Here is a 23,654-nt window from a genome sequence, read left to right as displayed (position 1 = left end):
GTTAAAAATTTTCAGTGAAAATATAATTGGTTTGTGCATTTAGGTGTTATAGTCCTAGCTTAAAAGAAATGACTCATCCGGAAATAAGATTCACATATATGAATGACACAACCAATGGTGAATACAAAATAGTGGATAATAAACTTGAAGGCGATGTGAGATGACTCAGGAAGTAATTCTGCACTTGAAAAATGGATTCCTTGCTGGGATCCTTTGAATTCCTAGTAGCTTTAAATTCTATTTGATTGTAAATTAAAAAGCTCTCTTATTTCATCTATAATAATTCAATTTATAAAAACTATTAAGAAGTATTGTTATTGCCCAAAGTGAAATATATCTGTAGAATGTAAAGAAAAGAAGACTTTGGGACGGGCACAGTGGCTCATGCCTGTAATCTCAGTACTCTGGGAGGCTGAGGCAGGTGGATTACTTGAGATCAGGAGTTCGAGACCAGCCTAGCCAACATGGTGAAGCCCCATTTCTATTAAAAATACAAAAATTAGTCAAGCATGGTGGTAGATGCCTGTAATCCCAGCTACTCGGGAGGCTTAGGCAGGAGAGCCACTTGAACCCAGAAAGCCAAGATTGCACCACTGCAGCCCAGCCTGGGCAACAGAGCGAGACCGTGTCTCAAGAAGAAAAAAAGACTTTTGAATTAAAAATATAAAGACTTCCTGTTCTAAAACCCAGTGAAAAAAGATACCTTTAACTCTTTTGGGCAATGGCCTAGGAAAGGAACAACTGACATGGAAAACAGTTAAGGGATTAATCACCAGTTATCTAGTTCTCACCAGCATTTTCCTCACACTATCCTGACCTAATGACCCCGTGATCTAGGGAAATAAATCTCTTAGCTGAAATGAATAGATAACTACACATATCTACTCAGTTATTGCCTTCTCTCTTATGTTATTCTCTAAGACTCAGCAGGAAAAATAGGCAACTACTTTCTATATTTAGGTATGATGTGGCTAGGCTTTAAAAATACGACATAAATATAAAGCAATGCACTAGGCTTTGTAGTGTTTCTAAGTTGATTTAATTTTTACTTATAAATTATCATTCCTCCCCTTAAATGCCCAGGATTTATAACATACCTTGTAAAAAATAGTTTGCAATGTCAGAGAAATGGCTGGCAGTTGCAGAACATTCGTTAAGATTTTCCAGTGGATTTTCCTACAAACATTAAACTACTAGAAAATAAATCTCTAGACACCTATTTGTCTTATGGGGGAAGGGGATGAGTCCTGATCTGTGCTGTTGAAAATCTCAATGACAAGTTACCTCTTTCTATTTTTCTGTGTAATAAAGGAGTGACAACTTATGGTATGAGAATTGCATGAAAGTTCAGGCTAGAGTCTCATACCAGTCTCCCAGCAAAGTTCAGTTAATAAGTTCCCTTCAAATTATCTTAACCTGTTTTCTAGAAAGGTAAAAATCCAGTGGCTTTCATTCTTGTCATGTAAGATCCTTAAACTTTCTGCTTCCCCTGTGATGTGCCCCCCGCTTTGAAATGGTAACAATATCTGACACCACATAGGACTAGCAAACCACAAGGACTAGCTATTCTTTATGTACGTGGGCATTCTCAGTTTCGATTCAGTTGCCAAGGTTCTGCTGAGAGAAATATGAACTCATAAGTAGTGCAATACTTATGAGGAATAGGAATGAGAGGATGTTAGGAGGTTAAGAATACAAAGAACAAGTCAAAGAGAAGCAGGGGCAAGACTGAATCCTTTCACCGGCTTGGTAGCTTAATTCCTTTTCTTTTTGGGTTAGAAAGTTTATGTGCTTTTTGGCTATTTAGTTGTAGACTTGGGATTTCAACTCATGTTTCTGGATTTCCATATTATTGCTATTACCATAACCCCCTGGCGTCTAAGAGATGTGTGTGCAAGTCACATAATTTTTATCCCAAAGGATATAAGATGATTTAGAGATGCTAACTGGATGATTAACTCCCGTTATTTTTTCTTACTAAAATATATAATCAGAGAATTCAAAGTTCTTGACTAGGAAAACGTTTTAAGGGTTTCTCACATAAATGTAAACTTCCCCAAAACAAAAAAATGAAGATCAGATATGTTTGGAAAGCATTAGTGTGTTTGCCACTCTGAATTAACAGGAAGCTGAGCTTGTGAGAAACACATAAGTACATTATATCCATCAGGCCAAGTGAGTAATTTAAAACTCTCACACATCTTCCAGTAATACGATGCTACAGCATTTCCTGGCTTAGGGCCAGTTGATCGCAGACTGGCCTGAATACCCTGCGTTTTGTCAAGAAGAGGCAGCTCAAGGATGTCAGAATTTCCTTTGTAATTTCACCCAATTCTAGAATTAAAATCCTTTTCTTTAAGGAAAGAGTGCCAGAGAGGGCTTGGGATAGATCTTTAAAGAAGTTTTATTAGCACAAATGTGTGATGAAACCAGAATTAATGAAAATAGTTATATTTTTCCATACCTTACCTTTCATGGTTTCCTAAGCTACAAAAGCATGATACTATTTGTTTTATCTGGTCCTTTGGATATGCTTAGTCTCCTAGCATGCATTATGAACACAACAGGAGCCTAGTACTTAATATATGAGTCATGAGGGTGTTTGGCAATATCTTTCTAATATAACTAGAAAGTTCCTGAATGTGATTGTGTTACTTGAAAGGGTTATTTTTAATGTGCCTGAGAACATATTTACTAAGTCACAAAATGCTAGAAATATTTGAATCCCATGTAGAGCTGACTGCAGGATAGAAAATTAGGAAAAAAATATATCAATTCAATATATTGATAATAACAGAAATTCAACTTTTGGGCCCATACAATATTTTATATATCACCAAGAGATACTGAAAAAGAGGATTTATCTTTGCTTGGTTTTATTCTTGATCCAGAGAATTGTTAGTATCAGAAAAATTGCTTTGAAGGGAAGTCAAAACACTGCACATAGAAAACATGTTCATATTCCTTCATGTGTTCAAATATGGTACCAGATGTCTGAAGACTTTGAGCTGAGTGGTCGATTTGCTTTCTGCCTGCTATTGCTCTTACAAAAAAAGTGGGGACATTCTTCATTTGGTTCAAACACAATGGTAATGGTTGTTAGAATCATAATGGAGAAAAAGAGATTCAATAATCATATATGAGCACTAGCATATATCAGAGAGTAGATCATAGGAGAAAAGATCCCTTGAGTAGGGATGTTTTGATTGTAGGTGAGGAATTGAATGCCATGATAAATATGTGAAAAACCCCTTGCCAAGGCCAATTTTAGACAAAATTTGTTGCAGGTCTCATTACTTCCTTTTTTGTTGCTCTTCAGCCAGAGGGCTCTATGCTCTGTAAATTTATTCAATTCCTCACCTATGGTGCATACATTCCTACTCAAGGGACCTTATCTCCTAATGTCCTACTCTCTGATACAGGCTAGTGCTCATATAAGATGATTGAATCATTGTGAATATATTAAAAGATAGAAATATGTTATCATTTTCAGGAAAGAACACTTTAGTAGCAGTCTTCTAGAGATAATGACACAATGCAAAGGGATAAGTTAAAAGCTGAAAATGAAAGGAAAGACTACTTGGATATTAATGAGAACTTTTAGTACTCACGCTGTATCTCCACCCAACAGATTTTTGATATTTATTCACTCTCACTCTCCTTCCTATTTCAGGTAAAGGGGTCTGTAACCAAGAATGAAATGTTATTAGACGTACTGGTACACTCTAAAAATGATTTATGCTTAACTACTTTAAACTCCTTTAGCACTAAATGGAAGAATAAGATAAAACTATTCCTCTTTCATTCTCACTAATAGTTTCAACTTAAAAAATCAAATTTTTATGATATACAGAAATTTGACAACAAATTCGTGATAGTAGACTTAATTGCTGTAATAATTGGAAAATCACAATTTGATATCAATAAAGGCTTTTTCCTCCTTACAAAACCAGTTAATTGACACTAAACACCCATGGATTAAACATGGTTTTTAAATATTTTAGAAGTCAGAGTATCTGAAATGTAGGTTAAATGTATGTCAAGGTTTATTAAAACAAGAAAATAAACATTTTAGAGAGCCTCACTCAAAAAGTAGAAGTTTGATTATTTGGAAACCATGGATTGTAGGTCAAAATAAATCTACAAAATCTCAAAATCCCTCGAAATTCACAGTGGTTTGCAACATTTGATATTTACTGGCAAAACAAAAACCAGACAACTTTTTTAAAAATATCACCTATCTTTTCTTTTTTAAAATTATAATTTAAGTTCTAGTGTAGATATGCAGAATGTGCAGGTTTTTTACATAGGTGTACATGTGCCATGAAAGTACACAATTCTTTAAATAGCTTCAGCAATTCACTTCCTGCACAAATTGGAAAAAGAACAGTTCATGGCATTGACAATAGTTCAGTGACTGTGTATAGCTTTTCAAACATAAATTTCCCTTTAGCTTATAATGAAGTAAAATTTTTTTGACCTTTGCTATGTTCATGCTAATATTATCTTGACAAAGTATGGTATTCATGTTAAAGAAAAAGGCCAGAAAGCAGTGCTAGCAAATTCTATGACAATATGTTCTGAACCGTGACACAGCTTCATGAATGTTATCAGGAATGGTGCCAATTAAACTGCCTCTTTTGCTCATCTGTCAGAAAATATATGAAAAATGTGCATCTCTGATAAATTTCTTCCTTCTACCTGTCATTGAGAATCGAATGGCCTCAATTCTCAGAGGAAATCATTGGAGAGGGAAAATAATATAATGGAACACAGAGGGATTAACCCAACATTAGAGGTAATCTCTTTTTTGCTATCCCTGGAAACAAATAACCAACTAGAAACAGAGAGGAATACAGATATCTTCCTTACTGTTATAGCATACGAAAATATGTGGAATGTCTGCTGTGAATGAAGCATTGTTTTACGTGGATATATAGTAAAGCAATTGATATAATACACTAATGAATACAAATAATATTAAAACATGACTACGATAAATCCAAAGTAATATAATTATTATATAATATAATGTTTTTAAAACAAATACAATATTTTCTGAGCTGTTTATCCAAAGAACACAGTCTGCTAAGGGAAGAGAATACAGGCAAGTTATAATACTACCTTACGAGCATTCATCACTTTAACAGCGGTAAATGCACCAGTCTTCTCATGAAGTCCCTGAAATACAGGATAGTGATAAACATCAAATGCTGTTTAGGTAATTCAGCTATCAATAAGCAATCAAACTAGAAAGTATTAAAAATTAAAGTTGAATACACTATATGTTTTGAAATATAAAATATATACAGATGAAATATATGGTATTTTATAGAAAACAAAAATATTAAGTTATCAACATTTTAAAGAAATCACCATTAAGGGATGTTATGGAACACTTTGCTTTTTTATGTCTGTAGTAACTAGTGGACATAATTGCCTAAAGTTATTGCTTACTTAGTGTCTTTAATCTAGGTTTGCATGGCACGAAAGCATTCAGATTAAAAGTGAAAATGTTCTATTGAAGATGGAAAAAAGGAGTTGTTCTACTAAACATTTTTTTTCAATTGATTATGTAGTACTATGCAGACCTCTTTCCACTGGATTCTTCTTCACACATAAAATATTTGGTATGTTAGCAAAAATATTAGCCATACGTAATCTCCATAATGATCACTAGTAAGAGTGATTCATAATTAATTCAACAGCTTCTAAACTGATTAACGTGTCCTGAATCATACGGACCAAAAATATTTTTAAAAGAATAAGTTCTAGAAAATCCTCTCTTATTGAAAAGATGATGAGTTATAAGAGCTTAGTCTTATCCTAAATGCAAGTATAAGCTATAGATTTGTAATTTTTAAAGGAGAACATATAGGTTTGGAATCAGATTTCCTATTTTGTGGCTGGTACCTTCTAAATATATTCCAAATTGTACTCATAGAAAAAAAAATCAGTATAGCATTACTATGTGTAATCAACAGAATGTCTTATCTGATGGTTCTCAACAGAAAGTTTAATTTGGGGACTGTACTGTGTTGAACAGTGTCCCCCACCCTCCAAAACTGAGATTCACCTGAAACCTCAAAATGTGACCTTATTTGGAAACAGGGTCTTTGCAGATGCAATCAAACTAAAATGAGGTCATAATGGATTTGTTTGGTCAATGTCTAGTTTCTTTATAAGATGAAAGGGCCGGGCTCGGTGGCTCTCGCCTGTAATCCCAGCACTTTGGGAGGCCGAGGCGGGTGGATCACGAGGTCAAGAGATCGAGACAATCCTGGTCAACATGGTGAAACCCCGTCTCTACCAAAAATACAAAAAATTAGCTGGGCATGGTGGTGCGTGCCTGTGATCCCAGCTACTCAGGAGGCTGAGGCGGGAGAATTGCCTGAACCCAGGAGGCGGAGGTTGCAGTGAGCCGGTATCGTGCCATTGCACTCCAGCCTGGGTAACAAGAGCGAAACTCAGTCTCAAAAAAAAAAAAAAAGATGAAAGGAAGGGAGATTTGAACACAGTGACACAAAGATACACAAAGGGGTGATAGCCATGTAAAAGATAAGAAGAAATTGCAGTGATACAACTACAAGCCAAGGATTGTTGATAATACCAGAACCCAAGAAGAGGCAAGGAACGGTTCCATCCTAGAAACTTCACAGAGAGAGAATGGCCCAGCAGACACCTCAATTTCAGAATTCTTATGTCTAAAATTTTAAGGGAATACTTTTCATTTGTTTTAAGCCATCCAGTTGTTGCAATTTTTTACAGCAGACCTAAGAAACTAGTACACAAGGCAAAAAAGATGAAAACTGAGCAAGGTAATGTGTTTAACTTGGGAAAGGGTTCAGAGAATAGTAATCAAGGTACAAGGATATGTCCAGAATCCGATGAGCAATTTAGGGTGGAGTATGCCAACCACAAGGAAAAATTACAGGTTATTGATTGATCAGGGAAAAATAGGAATCCAACATCGAGACCTGTCTGTTTAACCCAAAGACTTGGGAAACAAATGCAAAGGCAAAATCAGGTTTACTTGAGAAGGGGAAATGAGCCAGAGTTTCTAAGATCAATCCATGAAGTAATACTATCAGGTTCTAGGAACAATCTTATCCTTTATCAGACAACAATCATTATTTTTGCAACCTTTTTAGCCTCTTTTAAATTTTTCAAAAGAACATGAGCTTGCGTTATCTTCTGTCACTTGTCTTAATTGGAGCAGCCTGTTTGGATGGAGTCAGATTACTTTTGTTGGACAGTTATAATAAAACAGTTTTAAACTGTTCTTTTTTGTAAGATTATACTGACAATTGAACTTTAACCGAGTTTATAAAAATTATTGAGTATGTTGGATACTCTTCAGATGTATTTACATCTCTGGGAAAATTATATATTAATATTTTGATTTATTAAGTCCTAGTAACTTAGAAAGCATTGTTTTCATAATCATTCACACAAACACTTCCTAGTACATTTTTTCCCACACCTCTGTGCACAAATGCAACATGTTGGAAATTGATTCCCACACATCCCTTTAGAAACTTACAATGTTTCCTTCCTTGATTCTAAGAGATTATTTATGAGTCAAGTATTATTTCGTGCAAAATATTTAGCAAGTTATCAAAAATATAGCCATACATTATCTGATTTAACTGATCATCAGTAAAATACAAAATTTTTAAAGTGTAAAATCTATAGGCATCATACTATGACACTTTAGTGAGATAACTGAATGTTATTAAAAGATTCTAACCATGGCCATAGAACTGAAAAAAAAATCAGCTTGGTTATACTTCCATCATCTGTGATTGATTTGCACTTGAAAATTGTGCAGATTTTGTTAGACAATGTACTCTAACATTGAGTTTGAAAAATGTGCTCACTAAACCTACGGAGGAATAAAACTCCAGGACTTGGAACCATGTATTGAGTTAATATGCCAAACCATTATACAAGCTTCCATAGAAGTCTGGCATGTACAGACAACAGATCATAGAAATTTGCTGCCATTAAGGTAGCATTTCACAGATATCCCCCTGTACCTTGACTCTTCAAAAATTTTATTTTGAAATAATTTTAGACTTGTAGAGTAGTCTCAAGATAGCACAGAGGGTGCCTGCATATTCTTTCCCCAGAGTTTTCTAATGTTAACTTCTTATATGGCCATGGTACATGGTCAAAATGAAGAAATTAATATTGGTAAGATACTCTTAACTCAATTAAAAAATATTTTCTGATTTCCCAGGTTTCTCACTAATGTTCTCTTTCTAGGACCAAATCGGATCATACATTCCATTTAGCTATCATGCCTCCTTAGACTTCTCCAATCTGTGACAAGTCCTCGGTCTTTCCTGTTTATCATAACTCTGACAGTTTAAAAAGTATTTGTCTATATCTCTGTTTTGGTACCAGTACAATGCTGTTTTGATTACTGTAGCCTTGTAGTATAGTTTGAAGTCTGGTAGTGTGATGCCTCCAGCTGTGTTCCTTTCACTTAGAATTGACTTGGCTATGCGGGCTCTCTTGTGGTTCCATATGAAGTTTAAGGTGGTTTCTTCCAGTTCTGTGAAGAAGGTCATTGGTAGCTTGATGGGGATAGCATTGAATCTGTAAATTACTTTGGGCAGTATGGACATTTTCATGATATTGATTCTTCCTAACCATGAACATGGAATGTTTCTCCATCTGTTTGTGTCCTCTCTTATTTCATTGAGCAGCGGTTTGTAGTTCTCCTTGAAGAGGTCCTTTATGTTCCTTGTTAGTTGTATTCCCTGTTTAATAAATGGTGTTGGGAAAACTGGCTAGCTATAAAGCAGAAACTGGACCCCTTCCTGACACCTTACACTAAAATTAACTCCAGATGGATTAAAGACTTAAACATAAGACCTAACACCATAAAACCGTAGAAGAAAATCTAGGCAAAACCATTCAGGACATGGGAGTAGGCAAGGACTTCATGACCAAAACACCAAAAGCATTGGCAACAAAAGCCAAAATAGACAAATGGGACCTAATCAAACTCCACAGCTTCTGCATGGCAAAGGAAACAGTCATTAGAGTGAATCGGCAACCAACAGAATGGGAAAAAATTTTTGCAGTTTACCCATCTGACAAAGGGCTGATATCCAGAATTTACAAAGAACTCAAATAGATTTACAGGAAAAAAACAAGCCCATTCAAAAGTGGGCAAAGGATATGAACAGACACTTTACGAAAGAAGACATACGTGAGGCCAACAGACATATGAAAAAATGCTCATCAACACTGGTCATCAGAGAAATGCAAATCAAAACTACATTGAGATACCATCTCACGCCAGTTAGAATGTTGATCATTAAAAAATCTGGAGACAACAGATGCTGGAGGGGATGTGGAGAAATAGGAACACTTTTACAATGCTGGTGGGAGTGTAAATTAGTTCAACCATTCTGGAAGACAGTGTGGCGATTCCTCAAGGACCTAGAAATAGAAATTCCATTTGACCCAGCAATCCCATTACTGGGTATATATCTGAAGGACTATAAATCATTCTACTATAAGGACACATGCACACGAATGTTCACTGAAACACTGTTTACAATAGCAAAGACCTGGAATCAACCCAAATGCCCATAGACAATAGACTGGACAGGGAAAATGTGGCACATATACACCATGGAATATTATGCAGCAATCAAAAATGATGAGTTTGTGCCCTTTATAGGGACATGGATGAACCTGGAGACCACCATTCTCAGCAAACTGACACAAGAACAGAAAATGAAATACCGCATGTTCTCACTCATTGGCGGGTGTTGAACAATGAGAACACATGGACACAGGGAGGGGAGCACCACACACTGGGGTCTGTCTGGGGGAATAGGGGAGGGGCGGTGGGGAGTGGGGAGCTGGGGAGATACAGCATGGGGAGAAATGCCAGATATAGCTGAAGGAGAGGAAGACAGCAAATCACACTGCCACGTGTGTACCTATGCAACCATGTTGCATGTTCTTCACATGTACCCCAAAACCTAAAATGCAATAAAATAAATAAATAAATAAGTATTCGTCAAACATTTTGTAGAATATCCCTCAACTTGGGTTTTGCTGATGTTTTCTTATGATTAGATCGAGGTTATGAATTTTTGGGAAGAACATTACAGAAGTGAAACGCCCTTTTTATCACATCATTTCAGGGAAACATGGTATCTCCATGCTGATCAATGGTGATATTAAACTTGATCACTTGGTTTACGTAATACCTGCCAAGTTTCTCCACTATGAAGTTGCTATTTTTCCTTTTCATATTCTATTCACTAGAAGTGACAGATGTTGGTTTTGAAGAGGTAGAACACTATTCTTGGGCACCTATCTAGAGAACCTACAAGTTATCTTGAGATATGCTAATTGTTCAGTGGTGCCATCTTGTGGTTCATTGATTGTATAGAAGCTGTTTTGCAATCTTAGCTGAAGGCCTCCTCATTAACAGATTGTCTCCCCAAATGAGGTGCTGAACTAGGACCTATAAATTCAGTTTTTAGAATGTGTCCTTTTACAATTACGATGTGAGTTTTATGGAAAACTACGTTAAAATGTCATTTGTTTTAAACACACAAAAGAACACTGAGAAAGGAATTTAGTTTCAGATTCTAGATTGAGTGTTAAATAATGTGTTGATTTCAATTTGGCAAGGATTTGTGTTCTTAATTAATTAACTTAGATAATTAAATAAGCAGCATTATTTAGTCCACTTCCCCCAGGAAAAACATAGTTTATTATGGTGCTGTTGCTCTTCATGGCTCTAAAATTATTAGCATTTTAAATCTGTTCTATCAACAGAAAATGTTGTGTCTGCCTGAATTTAAGATATTGATCACATATAGGACATTGTTAAAAGGTATATGTGCCTGCTTTTAACAAAAATCAATGCAGGAAAATCTTGTCATACATAACAAAGCAAATAAAGAAAGAGTCATAAAAAATTTCTAGTTTACAAGAGGACTTGCCCTAGCATTCATGAAACACCAAATTTCCCAAATTTTATTTATATCTTAAAAGTAATGAAGCAAGGTCAATTTTTACACTGGGGACCCAGAATCAAATAATGACTGTAAAGAAGAGTTATGAATTGTCAGTTCCTTGGTCACTTGAGACTTAGATTTGCTGACTTCTAACTGATCAACCAGTCTACCACAGTCCCTAACCCATAGTTCCTTTGGGGCACACAGCATTTGAAGATTTCCACTTTTGTTTTATAGGTCTGTCCTCTACCTTTGGGCCTGCTCGGATGGCGGTAAGTGGTTCTTCCAGTTACTTACTATTATTTCTGTTAGCAGATCTAGGAGATAGATATAGGAGTGTGTGGAGACATGGAGAGAAGGGTAAGGGTAGAGCAGAGAATAGGCAATGGCCCTAGGTGGAGCTCGGCCTTCTTAAATCAGGACCACATTGACAGTATTGAGTAAGGTATGTGGGCACATTTATTAAATACAGAAAATGATGACAGAAAAAATAACTGTAAAGCATGAACGCCTAGTTATCAAGCAAATCACTGTATCAAGGATTCAGTCACTCTATTAATAAAATCAGGTGAAACATAAAAGTCCTTAAAGTCTGGTAATATATTTATTTTATCTTGATATCTCTGGTGCCTAGCATCATGGCAGGTACATAAGGCCCTTTTGCTGAGTACTAGTTAAATGAATGATGACTAGAATAACTGGAAAAACTTCACAGAATAGGTAAAATATCAAATGGACCCAGAAGATGACATAGCATTTGAAGAGATTCAGAAGCAGAGGTTGGGCCCAGTGAGTGGGACATTGTGAACAAAGCTATGAGATAATGCTGAGCAGGAAGGCAAAGACACTAGCGAAGGAAAGAGACGAAAAAGGGGGAATTGCCATAGAGAGAAGAGAGATGAAAAGGAGAGAATGCATGGGTCCACCTGTTTTTGTCATGCCAGAAATTTCAGTGTAAATTTTTTTGAAATAAAATCTTGTTTAATGGAAGACACAAGCCGTCACTGAGAAATGAGCCATTAGTAGTTTAGCACTTTATGACTGGCTTTTGTTAGTTAATGGTCTGATGCAAAGCTCAGGGTTGTTAAGGCACTGAAAAACCAGCACTGAATTGCAGTAATGATCAATTTCTGGGGGATTACACATTTTAAACCATAACAAATGATTTAAAATAGCAGTTGTGACAGCTGTGTTGGGAAAATCCATCATTCTGCAGCAGTTAATTACCATGTTTTTCTCTGGAAACAATACAGGACAGTCCTTGATGGCCTTCTAATCTTGATTAAGTTAATTTTTTTTAAATCATGCAGTTCAACAAACTGTTGTAGAAAGTCTGCTGACCCTTCAGCAGTTCCTATATAGTCCTTCCCGATATTTGTTTTGCCTTCTGTTGGCAAATCTAAACCACATAGTCTTCCAGGGCATTCTTTTTTTCTTTTCAATTGGTTTTGTGGTGGTGGGAGGCCATGAGGCACTTACTACAATCATGTCCATTCTGTAACCTTGTTTTTCATTCATAGAATTTTGCCCTTCTAGTCAATTTTTTGGGTGCCAGCTTTCTCGTAGCAAACAAACTAAGTGACCCTTCAAGGCTACCAAGATTGCAGCTGTAAACAGCATCTGGGAGCACTTGGTGCTATGCTGGGGAGGGACAAGACAAGATGCCTAACAAGATGGGTTTTGTCGGCATCAGGTCCATGCAGGAAAACAAAGACATGTGACTAGAAAGGAGTTTCAAGGCAAACAAGTCCTTATCAATGTCTCTAAGCAAGGCCTTTCCTTCACCAGTGCTTGAGATGTGAAGTAATGGTGATTTGGTTCTTATTTGAAAGTTTTCATTTTGTTTCTCTCTTCTTAGTCTTCATCATTGCTGACAAGCTCAATAAGCCGAAAGGGACAGACAGGATCAGAATATTCAGGGTTTGGAGGTGTGGCTGAGATTGGAGTGGATCTAGCACAGATAGGTAGTAGTGGTGGGAGGCTAGGTTTGGGGGCATGTAAGGGAACATAGCAATCACTCTCCATCTCACATCTTATCCATTAGGAGGATTTACTTATTATTATAATAATAATTGCCAAAAGAGGAGATGTAGCCTGTTTTTGAGATCCTCAAAGTTATTTCACAGACTTCAACTTTAGATTTCTTTTCAGAAGGTTTAAGAAACGCAATGATGTTTAGATGTTTGGCAGGTGGTATTTAGTAATTGACAAGATTATTAAGATTCACACTTATTAACGCCCACAAAACCTAATATATACTGCTAGGTCACAGACTGTACTCATTACATTAGACCTATGGACAGTCATTTCGAAGCCAAGGGACACTAAAAAGAGTCTCTTATTCAATACTTGTGTAAGCATCTCATTATCACAAAGTTCTGATACAGCCAAGTGTATCAAATTCGGAAAATACTTCTTAGGTGTGATTTTCTCCTTTTTGAGAAAACTCAGAATAGGCAGGGGTAGGTATTTCTGGCTACGAGCAGATGGATCCTGGAGTTGAATAAATACTATTTTAACCTTGACACTTTAAGATAGACAAAGACTTCTATAATCAAGCTGCTACAACTTTCAAGTCAAACCTTGCATGTAAAGTGGGGAGGAAGAACAGGATCACCTCTTACTTCAAGAATAATAACAAATAGATTATTATTAGATTTCATAAATATTGTTTATGACACTGCTGTCACTTTTGAACCCCTATGGAGAAATGTCCTATCTTCACATATATCATGAGGGCAAATATGCATTCAAGTTGTTTTAGCAATGTAAATGAAACTTACAAGATCAGTAGGCACTTTGTATTTCTAAGCCATCTTAAGTCCCTTTTGCCTAATGAATCTATTTACCTATCTATCTCCCCTACTAGATTGGCAGCTCTCTAAGGGTAACTTTCTTCTCTATCTTTAGGGTCTAGCATAGTATCTGGCACATCATAGGCACTCGGCAAATATCTGATGACCTGACCAAGTCAATTTAAACATGGAGTTCTAAATAGGGAAGGAGATGCATAGGCAGATTTTGTGTGTGTGTGTGTGTGTGTGTGTGGGTGTGTGTGTTGATAGGGTGTTGATGGGGTGAAAGATAATACCAAACAATATGGGAGAAAAGTGAGAGGGAGTCCAAATCCCAATGTGCTCCATGATACACAAGTTCCCTGACGAAGACTATGAAAGTACTGTGGCTAAGTACGCCAGGAACTCAAGGGCCATTATATATCCATAAGTAAATGGTATTTTCATCAACCTTAGGTTGCACTGTGATGCCATCCAAATTTTTAACAACTCTATTCAGTCAGAAGGCCTCAATGAAGAAGCTAGTCAAGTACAGAGTGCATGAGCTCACAAAAGTAATTGAAATGCCAAGGCTCTTGCCAAATTGGCACAAGTTTGTCAGGTAACATTACCTAATGTTCATCCATGCTTCCCCTAACATGTGGCTATTATTATGAAATCTTCACTAAATACTTACAGTTGATACCCTCTGTAGTTATATCAACTACAGGGACATATGAAAATGACAGCTCCAAGTTCTTTACTTCTATTTTTTCTTCTTAGCATACCCCCTAAATTACCCAAATGTTTGCTACATGTAGTCAAAGAATTTGTACTGAAACAGATTTTTGTAGCTAAAAAGCTACAGAATCACCAGAATAATCAAACAGAGTAATGTTTTTCCTCTTCCAGAAATCTGGGACAGTCATGGTCATGCTTATTAGAACTGTGAAAAGAGTCGGAAGAGGGCCTTCATGGTTTCAGTGGCTTTGTAGCTTCAAACGTGTTCTGTAATTTGAGGCAGTTATGTGTGCTTATACAGCAGCTTCGACTGAGTTTTATTACCTTTGTTATTACTCCTATAGGGAAAAAATAGGTCAAAACATGTAGTAACTTCATTTGCAAATGGAGCTGCTCTCTATTACACAATAGCACTCAAATGACGAGTTGTACAAAATGGACAATAAAGTTCGGTGTTATTGGCTGTGGGATACCTACAACATTTGTGGGAAATAAATGAATAGCTACTAGTAGGCAACTAAGGAAAGACCTCAATATACTGCTATGTGGCAAGTCAGATCTACAGGGGACAAAAGTACAAAGCCATTGAAGCTTGCTATTACAATTGGGGGACATCAGAAAACTTTTAAATTTAAAGTCACAGGCTATACCTGCACATGCTGAGGAAACTATATAGGAACTCCGTAAGACTAGGCCCCACACTATTTCAAACCCTCTGATAACACTTCCAAGCAGGATTATTTATCAAACTATATGGAAAGCATGATCAAGTGAATGATGAGTATTTAGTTCTGCATGTAAGAAGCTTCCCCACAATGACATTCTCTTTTTTCCCTCTGAATGACAATACAATACAAAAATAAATGGGAACTCAGCTACTAAAATGGCTTACATATCCAGAATTTTTTTCTTTCAGTTACGATTTTCTCCCACTGTCATAGATTGTATACCTTTTTCCTTTAAGGTTTGTCTGGGCTTAACCATGGGACAGTGGGTGAGGGTATGGGCAAGAGCAACAAAACCCTCCATAAGCAAACAGGTTTCAGCACACAACAGATAGTGCTTCATTGCAATGTCACAATGTTTTAACACAGATTGCTTTCTTTATGTAATGCATGAATCAGTTAACACTCATGCAAAATGCATTCCATCTGCTCAAACAGATGTAAGCTGCAGTGTTTCCAGTTCTATCAAACAGCACAACTAGTTGAAAGAAAAGCACTGAGACAGATGGGTGATGAGTGAAAAAAGGGATTCAACCAAAAGAAGCAACTTTGTCTTAAAGTCTACCCAGTCAAAATGGACTTCTCTACTTTTCCAGGTCCGTCCACAGAGGTACAAACATAAGAGCCCTTAATATAAAGCTAACATGAAGAGGGTGTTGATGCATTTTTTAAAAAGTATTTATAAACTGAATTGTCTCTACAAACCATAGCAGAAACTAGTAGTCATCAAAGGCACTTTAGAAGCACTGAAGTAGACTGGGATGGCTGCTAAGAACAAAGGAAATGTCAAGGAGGAGGGGAAATAGAAACAGAAGGAGTAGAAGGGAAAATGAGAGAAGCAGCAGAAAGCAGAAAAAGACTAGAGAAAGAAGATGATGAGGGAAAAAGCATAGCTTCCATTTAAGATAGTTGAAGAAATACCAACAACAGTCTTTTAGGTCTAGTCAATGCTCCTAAACGTAGAGACATGAGGTCGGCCTAGGTGGTTCACGCCTGTAATCCCAGCACTTTTGGAGGCCAAGGGGGGTGGATCAACTGAGGTTGGGAGTTTGAGACCAGTCTGTCCAACATGAAGGAAACCCTGTCTCTACTAAAAATACAAAATTAGCCAGGCATTGTTACAGGCTCCTGAAATCCCAGCTACTTGGGAGACTGAGGCAGGAGAATCGCTTGAACCCAGGAAGTGGAGGTTGCGGTGAGTCAAGATTGCACCACTGCACTCCAGCTTGGGCAACAAGAGTGAAAGTCTGTCTCAAAAAAAAAAAAAAAAAAAAAAAAAACAAAACCAAAAAACCATAGACATGAAATAACGAAAAAGGACTTGTTCTATCAATATCAATTTACCACTAACTTACTAACTTTCGGGACCTGTCAACCTCAAAAGGTATGAGTCCTCTTTGTAGCCCCTAAAATGACTGAAAACTACTTTTACATATAGTCTGTTGCCTTGAATTGACCATTATGGGTAAAACTCTATGCCCCAGAAGTTCCTTTCCTCAACATTCCACCCTGCTGTCCCATTCCTTCAGCATCTGGCTTTGGCCTTCGCAAAGCCAAAGCACTAGTTTATCTTCTCTTAATAATGTATTGCAAAGGTCTTATCCAGTGACCTCTTTTCTCATCATGGTACTAGATGTGCATTGTTGCTATCTGGGCTTTTTTTTTTTTTTTTTTTTTGATTAGGAACTTGACTTTTTAAATGTAATGCTTTTTTGAGAGTGTTTTTAACTCTAAGGAATTACCAAAGCAGTGGAAATTTCAGAACATTTTGGCTACTAAAATGCTGGATTTGCCCATGACAGGCTGTTTACTTCAAGCCTGCAGAAATGAAATCTGAAGAGTGTGAAATCAACCGAAAGGCTCAGAATTAAACCCCTCAATATATCCCTCACATTTGTGTGGTGAACAGAGTGGTGGGGGGCAGGGAAAGTGGATGGGGGAAAGTGTGGTGGGATATAGCCACTCAAAGAACGCCAAGCTGAAAAATGTAGCATGATAAAAGTAGAATGGTACTATTGCACAGGAAAATAGAATCCAACTAACTATAGTAAGATTCGGGTTAAGGCTACCCCAAGCAGAAAAGTCACTGAGGTAGGCAAGTCAAATCAAGCAAGGCAATATAGAATACTAAGGCGATCATCTAGATAAAACTACATATTATATCAATTATCTGGTTAAATGTGTGTGTATATGTGTATGCATGCATGTAGGAGGAGTATGTAGAGGGAGCAGTGTGTATGTATAGCAATGACAATTCCCAGATTTGGAGGAAAGGAAGGAAAGAGATCTAAAGGATCATAGGAGCATGTAGAAACCAACTTTGCCTTGCTCATAACTTTGACTATTTATTTTCCTCCTTCAAATAGTTTCACCATTTTTTCTGCTGAGTTCTCAACCACTAATTTCCCAAATTCACTGATTTCCGCTGTCCAAAGGCATAGAGGTAGTAGCAGAGGCCAGACTAAGCTCAAGACCATTTTTCCATTATGATGTTATTTAATCCTTACATATTTCCTCCATATTTGAGTATTTATTAAATACTACTTATATGTCGTGCAGAAAGCAAGGAATTATAAAAATTATACTTCCTATAGTTCTATACTAAAAGTATAGATAATAAAGTTACACAAACCATCATAATACAAGAGACAATGTGGCAATTTTCACAGTAAGAGTAAAAATGAAAAGTTAAAAGGTCTTTGAAAGTATTATAATGATATTTAATATTTTCCTATTAAAAATGTTTCACAAATCTAGCTCAGCAGTCTCCCAAATCAGTCAGGTTCTAGTATATTTGAGTATTTTCAGATTCTCAGTTTATATTTTAATTCATAAATAACAACTACATTTTGTTAGGTTGCAGATTCTATATGTTTTCAAATTTATTTCAATGCCATAAATTACTGCTACAATGATAAGCTTCTGGATGGATCCATGATTAAATCCTGTGGGACAAACTGCTAATATTTGGGAGATATAAGGAAAATAACTGGTATAACAAGCTGGTTGAATTACTTAATGTTTTAATTTTTATCCAAAACAGAAGAAAGAGTTTCACCTATAAATATCTCTGTGAATTCAAATACAGACACAAATACAGTTAAATATAATTTTAACCATTTATGTGTTACTCAGACAACACTGGAACTTATTAAAAGATAAAAATATATTTGATAAAATGTATTTTCAGTTTGGGCTTGTATAAGTCAGGAATTGGGGCCTAATTCTTAGTCTGGGATTAGAAATAAATTTAGGTGGTCTATCTATAACTTTAGCAAGTTCACCCTGGCTAACTGCTTTCAAAGCCCATGTATCCCCATCTGGCTTAGATGACAGATTATGGAGTCCAAAGAAGATACTTTAAGCACATCTGACCAAGGCAAGAGAATATCTGTTGGATGTGGCTTTGAAACTTACTTTGTCTTTTTGAAAAGATTAACCAATTATATTATGCTTTGTTTAATTAGCAGTATTATCAGGAAGGTCAATCTGAATTAATTTAAAATCTAAATTGATGCAACTGCAATATATTGATCCTGGCTGCCTAACAGAGAGCCTTAGAGAACCTACTATATTGATTGGATAGGAATAATTTTTAAATAATACATCAAGACTATACCAAGGTATATGTTTTACTATTCTCTACTTTAAACACTCCAACAAAAATTCATTGAATCCCTATCTGCAACTGTCAGCAATATGTTGTGTTAGGAAGTTTGTGATATAAAATCTAGGGCTATCAAAGAACTTGAAAAAAAAGATTGTCCTAAATAGATTAAATAATCTTTTTATAATGTGTCTATTATAATTACTTGCTCAACAACACTTTTAAAAAGCCATCACAAATATTTATAAATTACTATGTTATGGGGTTAATATTGTCATTTGATATGTGTGACAGCCCCAAAAACTGTTTTCCTTTTTAATTGAAAATATTATTGAATTAGATAAATACCCAATAAAGTGAATACGTTTTTTAGTTGACATTAAAATTTCCATTTGCCTGTAAATCATTCAGATATGTATGTGTTCAACTTCTAAATGCTTAAGGATTTTTTTTGTTGCCATTTCATTGTTCCTTTATAAATTGTATTGAATTTTGGTCAAAGAGCATGTTCTAAGGCTAGAATACAGATTCTTTGGTATTTAAGAATTTCTCTACAGCCATGCTTACAATCAGTTTTTTAAAATGTCCCTTATATGCTGGAAAAGAATACAGCACATAAGGGACACTTTATTCTCTAACTCTTGATTATTTCATTAGTTTATTCTCTTTCTTGATTTCAGAATTCCATATATTTCTAAGGGTCCAAGCTTGCTAATTGCATTCTTATGAAGGTTTTTGCCAACTTGATCTATAAAATTCTGAGACAGATATTAAAGTCTTCCAGTCTGTGATTAGGAATTTATCAATATATTTTACAATTCTATCAATTTAGCTTCATTCATTTTTAGGGTATATTTTAGGTACATATGCATAGAAGTTCTGATATTCTAGTATTTTAATAATAGATTTTTAATTTCATTTATGAAATAAACCTCCTCTATTACTAATAAAAATAAATTTAAGATAAGAAAAAAGGTTTATTTGAGAATTCACTACAGATATTAAAACCTACCTATGAAAAAAGTGTACTGAGTTTTATGGTTTATTTTTTTTGCTTTTTTTGTTTTATGCACCTGACTTACATTGAGAGCTATGCCACCTAGAGTGCTCCTGAGGCTAAGCAGTGTTTCTTGGGCTAAACTTTGAACATAAAATAACTGACAGAACTGGTTTTCCCCTGATTGACTGATATATGGCTGTCTTGGCAGAATCTAAATGAGGAAAAAATTATCTTGCCATAGCAATGCCTACAAGCCTGTATGACCAATATCTTTGTCCTAAATAAGTCTTTGGGAGATACAGAAATCCAGCTAGAGGCCAGCAAAGAAAGGTGGTAAAGATAGATGGTTTATTTTCTTTCTTTACCCCAATTTTATTTATTCATATACAAAATCTAATTCCCGTCAGGCCCAAATTACAATATTTACATAAAGAGCAGCTCAGCAGACTTGGCCACTTGCGTGGGTTTAAATATTTGTTGCACTCCTTAACAGCTGCTGAAACATTGCAGGATTTCCACTTCAACAAGACAACTACAAAAAAAAAATCTATCTCTCTAAGCCCACACCTGGGATTTCATGCAACCAAAGTACTCTGGCCCCAGGGGTCTTTTCTGGTGATACGGTCATGAGTCACTGTCACTGTGGTAATTTAGAGCTTGCTCTTATTTATCATGCACTATGCCTTTATTCCTTTGTTAACTATGAAAACTCAGAAAGTTCCTATACTCTTCATGGGGAAGTACCTGAAAGAATGAGCTCAGGGGCCTCCTTAAGGAGGATTCTGTTCCTGTCAAAATTAAGCCTTTCTTCTGAGGAATACACTGCTACTCTCCACTACTTCCTCCCCCACTGTCCCCAACCAACCACCCCAGGTGTGGGCTTAGGAGATAGTGAGATTGTTTTATAATTGTCTCATTGGAGTGGAACCTCTGCAATATGTTTCAGCAGCTGCTAAGGGATGCAACAAGTATTTAAATGCAGGAAAGATTCACAGTTTAAAATAAACATCAAAGGCAATCTTAAAGGGGAAATACGTTGCCCAAGAGGAACCTGAAGGGGAGCATAAAGAGTTGTGTATATGTATAGAAGAATAGATCCGTACACTTTTCACTGGGATACAGTAAGAGTGGGAAGGTGCTGATTTGCTGTAAGCTGCTTTCTGCCCAAACTGTTGGGATGGGGTACAAAGAGAAAAGAGGAGAGAGGGGAAAGGAGAGAGAAGAGAAAAGTTCATTTTCCTGAAAATTCATCCGATTAATCCTTTTTGCCTAAACTCTGTGAAGTTTACCTAGTGTCTCAGCAAAATTCAGACACCCTAAATGACCTAGTTTTATTCTCTCAAATTAACTCTGACCTGACCAAGTCTTGCCTTACAGAAAGGCAAAGGGAAACTTGTTTTTCTCCCCTGACAAGTTTAACCACCAAATTAAATCATAAGATTATTCAAGTATTGAGAACCGTGTGTGTGTGTGTGTGTGTGTGTGTGTGTGTGTTTCACTTACGATGTATATATTCATTTAACTTTACAACTTGATCCATCTTTGCTACCAGTTAAACAAACTAATTTTCTGTAAAGTTCTGATGTCTTTCTCTACTTGGTGTATTTGATTATTTCTGAGTTCGTTCATTCTTTTTTATTTTAAAAGGTTTAGAAATTTCCAGCTCAAACAAGAGGGAAGGATTTTCCTAAAAAATATAGTAAGTAAGTCAGTCCATTTGCAGAATTGACAAGTTCTAATGGTGAAGTAATCCACAGATATCTCAAAATCTCTCTCTGTGTTTACAGGGTAACTAGATGTATTAAACAATATTGCAGGCTAAATATCTGTGTTTTGTTGGTATCTCATTTGGATTTTTGATACTAAGCAGCACTGAGAGCTGTGAAATCCTTTCTATAAAAATTTTTAAGTGTACACTCTGCCTCTAATTATATGAATTAAACTCAGCATATCTCTGCAGTATACATTCTAAATAAAGTCCTAGCAATAGAAAAATGTCTTTTAAATTAAAATTTTAAGTCTCCACCCGAATTAAAACTTTTTATTATTTTCATGCCACTTTATTACTTTGGATAAGATAAAGCTTGCAAGATTATCTTCTTGCAAAAAGTGACTTAAACAAGTCATTCCTGGGAGTTGATGACCAAATTGACTCCAGCAGCAAAAGCCTTTGAGAACTGCTTTGGCACAGGCCTTGCTTATAGAGTTTTCATAAATTACTGCGAAAGATGATGGGAAATGACCATCTGAGAAATGTCAGCATAAGAAGTAAAAGTCGCTTAGATAGAATTCTGAGATTCTTAGGCTTCCTCTTTTATATAAAAAGTATAAAATATGCAAACTCTCCTGAAGAAACTCTACTTAAGCCAATCTGAGCATTATTACCTTTAAAAGAGAAGAATACTCTTCTACAGAGAATAAATGATTGAAGTAATGGAAAACGAATATTTCTAGGACAGTTTGGAGGCATTAGTGTTATTAAGCTGAGAGAAGAGAAGGCTCAGTGGTAACCTGGAATATTATCTTCGAATATTCAGAAGTTTTTGGTTGCTGCTGACTACAGAAAACTGATAAAAAGGAAATTGGCTTTAATTTAATTTAATCTTTGGTAGAAAAGATTATTAACTAAACATCAGCAAGGATTCCTTGACAATTAAAATAACACATAGGAATGTGTAACTTCCTTTTCACAGCCACTTTACAAAATTGTGTGTGTGTGTGTGCGTGTGTGTGTGTGTGTGTGTGTGTTACTATTTAATCTGAAAGTTTGAAGTTTGGCCAGTCTAAATAAAGGGTGTTAGAACAAAACTACTTATTCCCCAATAGTAACAGTATTCAATAATACAACTGCCTTCATACCTTCTGCAATTTCAGCATTCTGAAAACCATCCCTAGTGTCTTCATAGAGCCTTTCTTTCTTGCCTTTCAGAAAATGCAGTCATTATGGTGCAAAAGCCTGGGATGAGATTTCATAAAAATCGTATACCATGCCATGCCATAGCTTAAGTATTATTCCTTGTCCGACATTTATACAATATTGGTTTTTGTTTTTCCCAGGCCTGTCTGGAAGATAAATGGTACATAACCCCTCTTGCTACTTTCTAACTTTTTAGTGACTAAAATCTTAATTCTCAAACCAGCCACTCACCATATGGAAGGTTTAAGAACAGTTAGAGTATAATTTGCCAAACTCTCTGTAAGGCCTCCTTGCCTCAAATATATTGCCCACTGGAAGCAAATTTAATTAACTTGCTGAGACCATTAAGGGCACAACAAGCACAAACCCCTTCACCCTAGTTTTAACATCAACCACTAATTGTATCCATGGTAAATGTTGACTTTGGAAAGTTAAAGTCACAAACTCATCCATTTAAAAACCAACATATTCTCTATAAAGTTTGTACATCAAATGGTCCATATCATAGTACCAAAATATTTTGCTGCCCATTGCTATTATTTGAAGAAAATCTCTGGATAATCTCAACCAAAATAAAATCATGAGGAAGAAAGAACTTCAGTGACCTGAAAATTTATTTCTCCATTTTGGAGATGGATGATGACTTTCCTATTATTTTTGTTTTTCAAAATGTCTTATGATTAGCTTTAGTTTGTGTAGGATAACTGCCTCGCTAGCTTTTCTTTTCTCATTTGAAATTTTAGAGGCTAACAAGTAAAAAATTTCTTGGATTTAATGGAAGGCAGCCAATGAAGACATTTATATATTACCTTATTCAAAAGTAGCTCTTAGGTAATCTAGTTTGCAGTTAAGTTTAAGCTGTAGCAGAGAATAATAATTTATTGTAATAATGA

General features: G+C 35.9%; 1 protein-coding gene across 5 annotated transcripts in view; it reads right to left on the bottom strand.

The window, feature by feature from the left end:
• NRK (Nik related kinase) overlaps positions 1-23,654 on the bottom strand; it is a 131,747-nt gene that overhangs the window by 68,267 nt on the left and 39,826 nt on the right. For all 5 annotated transcript variants that reach the window (XM_078362237.1, XM_078362239.1, XM_078362240.1 and 2 more), the window contains exons 3-4: positions 5,125-5,181; positions 3,612-3,683 (exon numbers count right to left, since the gene is read on the bottom strand). In XM_078362237.1, the coding sequence (XP_078218363.1) occupies positions 3,612-3,683; positions 5,125-5,181 (129 nt within the window). The remainder of the gene's footprint in view (positions 1-3,611; positions 3,684-5,124; positions 5,182-23,654) is intronic.

This window comes from Callithrix jacchus, chromosome X (assembly GCF_049354715.1).
Source record: "Callithrix jacchus isolate 240 chromosome X, calJac240_pri, whole genome shotgun sequence".
Taxonomy (NCBI): Eukaryota; Metazoa; Chordata; class Mammalia; order Primates; family Cebidae; genus Callithrix; species Callithrix jacchus.
Note: the sequence above shows the minus strand (reverse complement) of the source record. Positions and strands in the feature narration are given on the sequence as shown.